Source organism: Metschnikowia bicuspidata (genome assembly GCF_001664035.1).
Source record: "Metschnikowia bicuspidata var. bicuspidata NRRL YB-4993 chromosome Unknown METBIscaffold_6, whole genome shotgun sequence".
Lineage (NCBI taxonomy): Eukaryota > Fungi > Ascomycota > Pichiomycetes > Serinales > Metschnikowiaceae > Metschnikowia > Metschnikowia bicuspidata.
Window position 1 is genome coordinate 46,545 of NW_017387736.1, and position 11,347 is coordinate 57,891.

The 11,347-nt window shown below is 47.9% G+C and overlaps 4 protein-coding genes and 1 non-coding gene across 5 annotated transcripts; 4 read left to right on the forward strand and 1 right to left on the reverse strand.

Annotated features, from left to right (window-relative positions):
* Positions 1 to 264: 264 nt before the first annotated feature.
* Positions 265 to 1,208, forward strand: METBIDRAFT_213999 (uncharacterized protein). Its single transcript, XM_018855068.1, has one exon. The coding sequence runs from the start codon at positions 560 to 562 to the stop codon at positions 1,055 to 1,057; it is 498 nt and encodes a 165-aa protein (XP_018709962.1). The 5' UTR covers positions 265 to 559; the 3' UTR covers positions 1,058 to 1,208.
* A 150-nt stretch (positions 1,209 to 1,358) lies between these two features.
* MCM2 (MCM DNA helicase complex subunit) lies at positions 1,359 to 3,881 on the forward strand (the record flags this gene model as incomplete). Its single annotated transcript, XM_018854318.1, has 1 exon — positions 1,359 to 3,881. The coding sequence occupies one exon, from the start codon at positions 1,359 to 1,361 to the stop codon at positions 3,879 to 3,881; it is 2,523 nt and encodes an 840-aa protein (XP_018709963.1).
* Positions 3,882 to 7,038: 3,157 nt separating this feature from the next.
* METBIDRAFT_33127 (pepsin-like aspartic protease) lies at positions 7,039 to 8,400 on the forward strand. The gene has a single exon (XM_018856234.1). It carries the CDS (start codon positions 7,104 to 7,106, stop codon positions 8,235 to 8,237), a length of 1,134 nt encoding a protein of 377 aa, XP_018709964.1. The 5' UTR covers positions 7,039 to 7,103; the 3' UTR covers positions 8,238 to 8,400.
* Positions 8,401 to 8,716: 316 nt separating this feature from the next.
* Positions 8,717 to 10,890, forward strand: METBIDRAFT_73426 (MFS general substrate transporter). Its single transcript, XM_018858413.1, has one exon. The coding sequence runs from the start codon at positions 9,159 to 9,161 to the stop codon at positions 10,824 to 10,826; it is 1,668 nt and encodes a 555-aa protein (XP_018709965.1). The 5' UTR covers positions 8,717 to 9,158; the 3' UTR covers positions 10,827 to 10,890.
* Positions 10,891 to 10,958: 68 nt separating this feature from the next.
* Positions 10,959 to 11,029, reverse strand: METBIDRAFT_t218. Its single transcript has one exon. It is a non-coding gene; the product is annotated as a tRNA-Gln (tRNA).
* Positions 11,030 to 11,347: the final 318 nt, after the last annotated feature.

Here is an 11,347-nt window from a genome sequence, read left to right on the forward strand (position 1 = left end):
TGAGCGACAGATGCCGAAGACCAGGTGAAGGTAAATACACGAAAAGGTTTTATTCATAGCATTGAAGATGGAAGAGGAGGAGGCCAGGCACATTGATGCAATGAGGGATGCAACAAATCCACCGTCATTTTTAGTGCATCTTCATCATCATAGTAAAGTAATGTCATTACAATACATCACCTTCGTTATGGTACAGTAGTCAGTATAGTACATCCACCATCAGAGCACATCAACATTTCAATGCATCATCATTGGATTAGAGTACACCACCATTATAATACACCACCATCATAATACAACAACATTATAATACACCACCATTATAATACACCACCATTATAATACACCAACATTATAATACACCAACATGATAATACACCAACATTATAATACACCACCATTATAATACACCACCATTATAATACACCACCATTATAATACACCAACATGATAATACACCAACATTATAATACACCACCATTATAATACACCAACATTACAATACACCACCATTATAATACACCACCATTATAATACACCAACATTACAAGACACCAACATGATAATACAGTCATTAAACCACTCCACCATTTCTTTTCTGCTCTCAATTTCGCTGCCCTTTCCGTCGCCAATGCCGTCGCCAATTTCGCGGCCGTCGCCATGCCCTTCCATATCCATCTCCATCAATTCCAATATCTCCGCCCATTCCAGGAATCCCGTCCTTCCACCAATCCCAGTAGCCCAGCAATCTTGTCAACTCGTCAAATCCATTTTTTTCCCCGCTGGCATTTCTCTCCCCCATCTCTTCCCTGTCCCTTTTCATCTCTCGTTCGCTCCCACTGGTGGCCCTGGGACGCGGCTTGGCCCCCAGCGCATTTGCCCGATCGGGCAGCGTGGCAGCGCGCGTCGCCCAAACCAACTTTTTCGGGCCCCGTCCTCCTTTTCTTCCTGGCACCACCCAGCACAAGCAGCAAAGCCCGCGTGTGTCGACTTTCTCCACGCAGCCGAATATTCCATAGGCTCACCAAAACACACAGCCAGCCGCAGTCTTCCATAGCCAGCCGCAACTTTCGGCCAGCATTTCCCTGTGGACCACCTACCACCCTCGGCGCGCCCAACCCAGCACCCAGGTACCCACAAGCGCGGTAAAACCCGGCAAGTTCTGGATCACACCGGCAAGTCGCGGCAAATACCCTGCAACCCCGGCCCGGAATACTGCGACCCCGGAACACTACAACCCGGAACACTACAACCCGGAACACGACCACCCCGGAACACGACCACCCCGGAACACGACCAACCCGGAACACGACCACCCCGGAACACGACCACCCCGGAACATTCCCCCAACAACAGGCATGTCCAGCCCCCGCAAACGGCAGGCCGAGGCGCCGGGCGCCGGCAGCAGCTCGCCGCCGTCGCTCGCATCCAGCCCCCAGCTCCCGCCGCTGTCGCCCGCCGTGCCCTTCGCCGACGAGGAGGACGAGATCCACAACGACGTGGCGGACTTGCACGCGTCCGACAGCGAGGACGGCGACGACTTGATGGACCTCGTGGCGCACGACTACCGGCGCAACGAGCAGCAGGACCACTACGACTTGGGCGCCGCGCACATCGACGACGGCGAGTACCAGCCCATGGACGCGGCCACGCGGCGGCGGCTCGAGGCGCAGTTGGACCGGCGCGACGAGCTCGTGCGCGGCAGCCAGGCCGGGCGCGCGCGTGAGCACGCGTTCTTGGACGACGACGCCGCGGGCGACGTCGACTCGCTCGGGTTGCCCATCCAGCGGCGGCGGCGGCGGCAGGCCGACGACGAGGACGCGTTCATGGACGAGCTCGGCGTGGACCCGTTCCAGGAGGAGTTGTCCTTGGAGAGCTTGGCGGACGTCAAGGCGCCGTCCGTGCGCGAGTGGATCGTGCAGCCGGCCGTGGCGCGGTCCATCGCGCGCGAGTTGCGGCTGTTCCTCTTGGAGTACACGGAGGCCGGGCGGCTGGTGTACGGCACGCGCATCAAGCTCATGGGCGAGCTCAACCTGGAGTCGTTGGAGGTGTCGTACCGCCACTTGGCCGAGCTGAAGGCCGTGTTGGCGCTCTTCTTGGCGGCCGCGCCGGCCGAGGTGCTCAAGATCTTCGACGTGGTGGCCATGCAGGCCACGGAGATGCCGTACCCGAACTACTCGCAGATCCACCCGGAGATCCACGTGCGCATCCTGGACTTCCCCACGGTGCTGGCGTTGCGCGAGCTCCGCGAGTGCCACTTGAACCAGCTCGTCACCGTGGCGGGCGTGGTCACGCGCCGCACGGGCGTGTTCCCGCAGCTCAAGTACGTCAAGTTCGACTGCCTCAAGTGCGGCGTGGTGCTCGGCCCGTTCGTCCAGGACGCCAGCACCGAGGTGCGCGTGGGCTTCTGCACCAACTGCCACGCCAAGGGCCCGTTCCGCCTCAACGCCGAGAAGACGCTCTACCGCAACTACCAGCGCGTGACGTTGCAGGAAGCGCCGGGCTCCGTGCCGGCCGGCCGCTTGCCGCGCCACCGCGAGGTCATCTTGCTCGCGGACTTGGTGGACCTGGCGCGCCCGGGCGAGGACGTCGAGGTGCTGGGCGTGTACCGCAACAACTACGACGGCCACCTCAACGCCAAGAACGGCTTCCCCGTGTTCGCCACCGTGCTCGAGGCCAACCACATCCGCCGCAAGGACGCCAATGCCGGCGGCCTGGCCTCACCCGCCGCGTGGCTCGAGGACGACGAGAAGGAGTTCCGTCGCCTCCTGCGCGAGCGCGGCATCATCGACAAGATCGTGGCGTCCATGGCCCCGTCCATCTACGGGCACCGCGACATCAAGACGGCCGTGGCCTGCTCGCTCTTTGGCGGCGTGCCCAAGGACATCAACGGCAAGCACTCCATCAGGGGCGACATCAACGTGTTGTTGCTCGGCGACCCGGGAACGGCCAAGTCGCAGATCTTGAAGTACGCGGAGAAGACCGCCAGCAGGGCCGTGTTTGCCACGGGCCAGGGCGCGTCCGCCGTGGGCCTCACGGCCTCCGTGCGCCGCGATCCCATCACGCGCGAGTGGACCTTGGAGGGCGGCGCGTTGGTCTTGGCCGACAAGGGCACGTGTTTAATCGACGAGTTCGACAAGATGAACGACCAGGACCGCACGTCCATCCACGAGGCCATGGAGCAGCAGCTGATCTCCATCTCCAAGGCCGGTATCGTCACCTCCTTGCGCGCTCGCTGCGCCATCATCGCCGCGGCAAACCCCATTGGCGGCAAGTACAACTCCACGCTCCCGCTCGCGCAGAACGTCAACCTCACCGAGCCCATCTTGTCGCGTTTCGACATCTTGTGCGTGGTGCGCGACGTGGTCAACGCGGAGCTGGACGAGCGCCTCGCGTCGTTCGTCGTCGACTCGCACATGCGCTCGCACCCGGCCCACGACGACGTGGCCGACGACGCCGCCGTGGACGGGCCGGCCCACGTGCTCCGCGACCGCATCGCAGAGAGCTCCAAGCTGCGCGAAAGCGAGATATCGCCCATCCCGCAGGAGCTCTTGGCCAAGTACATTGCCTACGCACGCTCGCGGGCGCTGCCCAAGCTCCAGCAGATGGACATGGACAAGGTCTCGCGCGTGTACGCGGACTTGCGGCGCGAGTCCATTTCCACGGGCTCATTCCCGATCACCGTGCGCCACTTGGAGAGCATCATTCGCATTGCCGAGGCCTTTGCCAAGATGCGCCTCTCGGACTTTGTGAGCCAGAGCGACTTGAACCGCGCCATCAAGGTGAGTATCGACAGCTTCGTGGGCGCGCAGAAGATCACCGTGCGCCGCCAGCTCCAGAAGTCGTTTGCCAAGTACACCTTGCCGAGCTGGAAGCAGTGAGCGTGTTTGGGCGTGTTCTGGAAACGCTCGTGACAACGCGTTCCGCGAATGTGTTGGTGGTATTGTTCAGAGTGTGCTGTCCTTACGGACGCTCTTGAGGTTGACTGATCTGGAAGTGTTTTGTGTTCTCTGGATACAGGTTTTTTTTTGAGGCGCGGTTCTCTATTTTGGCGTGCTCGGGCAAGAGGCGCCCTTTGAATGTTTTCCGAGATGTTGTGTGCTGTCGTGTGGGTATAAGGTGCATTCCTTGGTGTATTCAATGGTGCCTTACTTGGTGTCTTTCGAATATGCGGTGTCTCCTGTATTACGGGGTCCATGCGGTTTAACAGACGGTGTTATGTATAAAATGAGCTCCTAGCTTGTGACATTTGATGTTATGTGAATAGTGATATCATCTGAATGTTCGATGTTTTCCGAGCATTTATTCTCTGAGCATTCATTTTCTGAGCATTAAGGCCCCTGGGCTTATGCTGTACTATGAATATTCCTCCAAGTATACACTGTCAGTATATGGCCTTCGAGTTTATACTTTGATATATGGTGGCTTATAGTATGATAACCTCTGCTTATACTTACCGCGGACTACTCACGATATGATGTCCCTGGCGATGCACTGATTTTAGAAACGCTTAGAGGACGACAGAAGTGCACCAATTAATCAAGATGTCACGATCAAAACATAACGGCACACAATACAGTGTAGGTGCTGTACATATATGATTGCCGCATGTGGATCTGGGTATTTGACTGACAAATGACAAGGCATCAACACATTGCACTAATGATTCTCATCGAGGCCTGTAGAATTGGAGCTGAATCCACGTCTATCATTTAGGAAATAGGCTGATCGATGTAGATGATAATTTAGTATCCAAGTTTGCAAAACTTTTCCCTTCAGCATTTACAAATCTTGTCCCACTTTACTGTTGAACTTTACATACTACTTTCGGGACAGATCTACAGTTAGACTTGCTTTTCAAAATTGTTCCTAAAAACACCTCTTATCAATTATTTCTATAATATCGGCATCGCCGGTATATCCTTCTCTTCAGAAGTGTATTTACATTTTTTCTTCAGAAGTATTCACAACTTCTTTGGGAGTACTTCAGTATGAAAAAGAATGAAATTTTCAGAGCTGGTTCAAGATAGTGCAATCATGATTTTTCTACGGCTTAGATACTGTTTTGACAGACATAATTGTTTTCGTCCAATATAAACGGCTATATATACATTGTGATTTGGGCCCATTGTTCAAACTTGGTTGTTCTTTCGTTCTTCTCTAGTCTCAGATCCGTAGGAGCTGTGGTCTAGGTAAAAGTCTGTAAGATACCCATTTGTCCTCTTGGAATCAATATTTCCCCAACTCCTCCAGCTACAGGTCCACAAGTACTTTAGAGTCAAATCGGGCATCGAAAATCAGTGAATATGAAGAATGATATTGCAAGTGGAATACTTTATTGAAATACTAGGCCTCACAGGTCGAGTAGCATATTCCAAGTGAAAAATTTTGGCAATGTCGAAAAAGTTTGTGCATGTCTCAATTGAAATAAGAAAAACCAATGCTCGATGTGGGAGCAAGAGAGAATGTTTGCATCAAAATAAAAAAGAAAGACAAATACTCTATGAAAACTGTCCATGCAAAATAGTTGCTCAATGGCCTTATTTACTGTAAATGAGCGGGGGAAGGGATAGAAATATCACACAGTAAAACTGGCATACTTAGTAGCTATCTTCCTCACTATGCAAACAGTAAAATCCATGATTTTTTCTTCATTTAGATGTGCCAAAAAATTTAAGCACGCTTTCTTTCAAACTTTACCTTCTCGAGACGAGTTGGCTGTCTTAACTTACAGCAATGTTGAGAACGAAAAATCGAGCAGAACTGGCACCAATAATGTCTCGATACCAGAGACACAAAAGCTGAAGATAACACATAATGTTTCTGGCTTCATCAAAATTGTCTCAGAATAGAATCTTAGGATCTAGAGCCACACTGGGTTTTGACGTATAAAAAGGAGGATTATTTTTCCGTTGAGTTTAAAATTCAGGTTGGACCACTGCTGGCTGTTTTAATTTTAGCGAATTGATACTCTAGATCTTGGTTCCTGAAGTTATATTAATGAATCTACCATATTGAAAGTTTGGCCTCCTGATTCTGTAATGTGGGATCAAGTAAGACTGTTGCAGAAGCTCCAAAATTTCAATGTTACGTTTTTATCTATATTTATTTCGAGAACTCATCGGCTACCCTGACTGATTTTGTCAAACACAGCCAAACACTGACAGTGAATCTTTTTCCCCTGGATATTTAACCTCTCATGTAAATCCAAAATATTCTCAAATGTTTTAAGGAAACTGCTGCTAGGACAAGGTACCCTGAGGTCTGACCAAAACAGTCATTTTTTTTTAGCGCAGCACACCCACCAAAAAACTTTTGGATGCCACTCTAGATGTGCCATATTTTGGTCCCCGATTAGAAACCCCACGGATAGTTAAAAATTTCAATTTTAGAAGGAAGCGCTTGGTATATATCCCAATAAAAAGTTAAAGACTTCACATTGTAATTAGCGTGAGTACAATATAGCCAATTATGTTCGAACTTTTTTTCAAGCAATCGCGTTTACTTTCAACTATGTTTGCTTCTCGGCTATTTTTGCTTATCGACTATGTTCAACTCGATACACCATACTGAATCAATAAACTTATGTGCTGGTGGTATAGGAAAACGCATCTATACGCGGCACTATAGACTTGCATATGTACTATTTCGGCTCTCAATCTGCGACGTGAAACGCTCCGGATTCCAACTAAGAGGTTCCAAATTTTCCTAATTCTATCTACTGTGCAACAACTTTCTGATTTTTTGTTCATGATATTTTCAGCTGATACGCAGTTTACACCTCTTCGTAAAATACTGGGGTGAAAAATGTAGCATGTTTCATGGATCAAAAAAAAGTCTCTGCTTCACTTCGCAATACTGCTATTTGAGAACCAGGGGTCATAACCACAAATTGTGTCAGACTACTCCGAATGAGGGTCTAAAAGAGAATCTGGTACACAGAATCAAAACCGACTGCTAATTCTGGATAAAACCGCCCGCAAGTATGTTTATTTCAGAATTCTAAAATCAATACCGCGGGAATATAAAATGTAACTGACATCATCGAGATTTCCGATTTCATTGAAAAAAAGGAAAAACAAACAAACTTTACTTCACTAAGAATGCAAATTCTAGCCATATTATCCCTTGCACTCACTCTTGTTCAGGGTTATAACATTCATCAGCTGGAAGTGGAAAAAGGCTCTTCACCTTTGCAACTTGACTTCAAAGTGCTGAAGAAAGTCGGCAACATTTCTGCCAAAGAATTTTGGGCGAAAAACAAACTCGTAAAGGGCAAGAGAGATGCCTTCGCTGAGACAATATACAACTATCAGGATTTGAGTTATCAAATCAATGTGTTTTTGGGAACAAACAGGAAGCAGAATCAGGTCGTTATTGACACTGGGTCGGCAGATCTCTGGATTCCCAGCAGTGGCTATGATCCTGCAGCATCCAACTCCTCAATAAAGACAGGATATCCGTTTTCAGTCAGCTACTTGAGTGGAATCACTGCAGAAGGCGAGTTCTACCTAGATAGTTTATCCTTTGGGCCTGAAAGCCCTGCTCTTTCGAATTTCCAATTCGCCCAGGCAACTGCAGATGGCCCCGGAATCTTGGGAGTTGCCGATAAAAATCAAGAAGCATCCCCTTGTATTTATGACAATCTTCCTTGGGCTTTAAAGGAGGCTGGGATCACAAACAAAGCATCATACTCGTTGTTCTTGGGTGCCAGTGGAGAATCAGGGACCTTGATTTTTGGTGGAATCGATACAGAAAAATATACGGGTGAGTTGATTCTGTATCCTATTGACCAGAGTACGGGAAGGATGGCGTTAGAAATCAAATCAATCACTTTTGATGGTGTTGAAATTTCCGTAAATGAACCTGCCCTTATAGACTCAGGCACGTCGTTGGGGCTTCTCAACCAGGAACTCATGAGTGAGTTAGACATTCTTTTCAACACCACTGTTGTTGAAGAAAATGGCCTTGGATACCGATTCGTGAGCTGTGACCAGCCAGCGGACAAAACGCTTGATTTCAATTTCGGTTCAAACATGATATCTATCCCATATGCCGAGGCAATTGTTTCTCAGGAAGAGGGAGTTTGTATGTTAGGATTTGCATATTACGGCGGCTACACAATTTTGGGCGATGTTTTCTTGAGAAAAGCTTATGCATATTTCGATCTTTCTGAAAAAACAATCTCTCTTGCGCAGGCCTCGTATTCGAGCTCTTCGAACATAATAAGCGCTTAGGTCGAAAGAACTACAAGAATCGAGAAACCATTGGCTCCGCTTCACCCAAACACGAACATATTTTTGGAAGCGCTATCTTATAATGTACTTTGATCAATATTTTTCATAGCGCATTAGCACTAAGCGGGAGAATGATTAAAGGCAAAGAGAGGCTTGAAAATTTGGTTCTTCCCCTTTAGGCATGTCTTGTCTTAAATAAGAAAGAAATATACGATAGGAAGGAATAGAAAATTGCAAATAGAAATGAAATGTAAGAATTTCTCTATCACTTAGATGCTTGACTTCATAAATTGAAGTAAAGCACTTATTTTTTCCCTCCAGCAAATAGTCAAAAAAACAATACTTTTTTATTGTGCAGTCTCAGGAAATAATGTTGATGAAGATGGAATATTGCATGCAGGTTTCCAAGTGTTATCGCACTACATCGCGAAAAAATGTCAACGCGCTAAATCCGTGTCACGACTCAATCGCCTTCACTTTCCGGATTGGGTTATCTTAGGGTAAGTGAGGAAACATGGGCGGGGCAAAGCGACATTTTTCATTTGCTCGGTTTTCTTTTGCTTTAACGGAAAGATGCCTGAACGCAACCATTGCTGCTGCATATATGAATGTTGCTTGTTTAAGAGGTGATTTCGCATCAAGAAACCCGACTAACGGCTGATGCACGATAAGAAATACGAAAAGCGGAGTCGCAGCACGGCGCGTTCAAAGATCCCCCAGTATATATACTTATGATCTTCGTGCTCACCATCTTTTGTCTATCAAATTCGTGAAGCAGAGCTCGATATCATCTACAAGAATCAAAATCTATTCACTTTCAAGAACTTGATTAGTGCAATTGATCTGAGAGTGTTTTTCTTCCCAAGTCTATACTTAGATTCTCTCACAGATTTTAAAGAAGATCAGAATTTTCAAAAAGAAATGCTAGACCGGAAACTTGAACAGGTACTTTCTGGGGGTCAGGTCTCAATCGACCCGGAGGAGCTTCTTCCAGGCACAGTACATTTGGTCGATATGGAAGATAGCCTTCATGTAAAAAAAGCAGGAGGATCCAACCCAAATATTATTCTCCATCCACAGCCTCTGGAAAACGTGAATGACCCACTTCGCTGGTCGCAAAGAAAAAAGAATGCCCAGTTCAGTCTTCTTTTTGTTTGGAGTATGTTTCTTGCGGTCACTGTGAACTGGAACGGTCCATACTGGACGCAATGGACAGTTGAGTTCGATTGCACATACAATGATCTTAATCTCACGGCTGCCATGTGCTTTCTTTTCTTAGGTCTTGGTTGTGTTTTCCTTCAACCTACGGCTATGAAATTAGGAAGAAGATTTGTGTACTTGGTGTGTACAATAATCTCGTTGATCTCTAATATTGTTGGAATGCAGGCCACCAACTGGCAATATTTGATTGCCGTGAATGTCTTGGGCGGGTTCGCTGCAGCCCCAGTGGACTCTTTGGTTGAAATCTCATCTACTGATGTTTTCTTCACCCACGAGAGGGCGACCAAATTAGCCTGGTTGGTAATGGCTTTATATTTTGGCTCGTATATTGGCCCCGTGGTTGCTGGCTACTTACCAGACTGGCAATGGGCGTTTAGGCTCCAAGTGATCATTTTCTGCGTGTTGTTTGTTGTCCAGCTATTTCTTATGGAAGACACGACATTTAGTCGAGATGAGAATAACACCGAGGAAGACATTTTGCTGCAGATTTGGTCCAAAGAAATAGTGGTTCTGGCCGTCAAATCGGGTGTTCTTTCTGAAAAAGATAACCGCATCCACCATGTAGTATCTGCACCTACCTCGGATGTTTCTGATGAGGAGGACTTGGAAGGTGTTCCCAGAACCTACTGGAAACGCATGCAAATATTTGAGCTTGAGTTCAACATGAAAGAATCGTGGTTTTACTTGTTCAGTCGCCCAATTCAATTGGCTCCACTTCCTGCAGTGATATGGGGCGGTATTGTTTATGGCGCCCAGATGATGTGGCTTTCGCTCATGGCCACGACACAATCGGAGATTTTCGAGACATACTATGGCTTCTCCACCTCTTCTACAGGTCTTACCAACTTGGCTCCATTGGCTGGCTGCTTGATTGGCATGGTCTATGGAGGACGATTTGTGGACTGGCTCGCGGTTTTCTTGGCCAAAAGAAACAAAGGAGTTCTTGAGGCCGAGTTCAGACTCTACGCCATGTGGTTTCCTACTTTGATCAACGCAGCAGGTGTGCTCGCTTATGGTCTTGGTGCAAACAGCAAGGCTCCGTGGGCCATACCGGTTATTGTGGGCCAAGGTTTTCTTGGGTTCTCCATGACCTCTACAGGCCCGATCTGTTTAACGTACGCTATCGAATGTTATCCTGAATTGTCTTCTGAGGCATTGGTGTTGATGTTGTTCGTTAGAAACATGATAGGCATGGGTTTCACATGGGGTATCCAGGCTTGGTTAGAAAGAGATGGACTTGTCACGACAACCTGGTTAATGTTTATGTTATCGCTTATTATCAACGGGTTTGCGATCTTCTTTATAATTTGGGGGAAGAAGTGGCGCAAAATGACAAAGGAATACTACTTGAGAATTGCCAATAAATAGAATGGTATCCTACTACAGCTACAAAGATACGAATAAGTGCATATATATCATTCGAGAGCAGGGCGGTGACATGAACTAAGAGTCTGAACCCCAGATTAACACAGTCAAAGATAGGGTAGTAGACAAAAAGATAGGTCATACCGGGGTTCGAACCCGGGTTACCGGAATCAGAATCCGAGGTGATACCACTACACTATACGACCTTATTGATGGCTATATTATGAAACAGCCTGGAGCTGTCTCTTAAACTACGAGTAGATCGGTTTATAGATAGTTCAGCCTTAGTGGATAGGCCTAGTCTATCTGTCGTATTCTCGATGTCTAAAAAGTGTTATCCTTCTTCAGGGATGTCTCAGCCTCACGCTCCTTTATAGTTCGGAACCCTTCTATACAGTAGGTGAGGGGTAACCCCGATCAGGAATGTTTAGACTCTTCGTCCTTCGTATTATACAGGATGCCCAGAATCTATAATCTGGCTCATGTCGTATCATAACATTATCTCCCCAAAATTAGAATGTTCG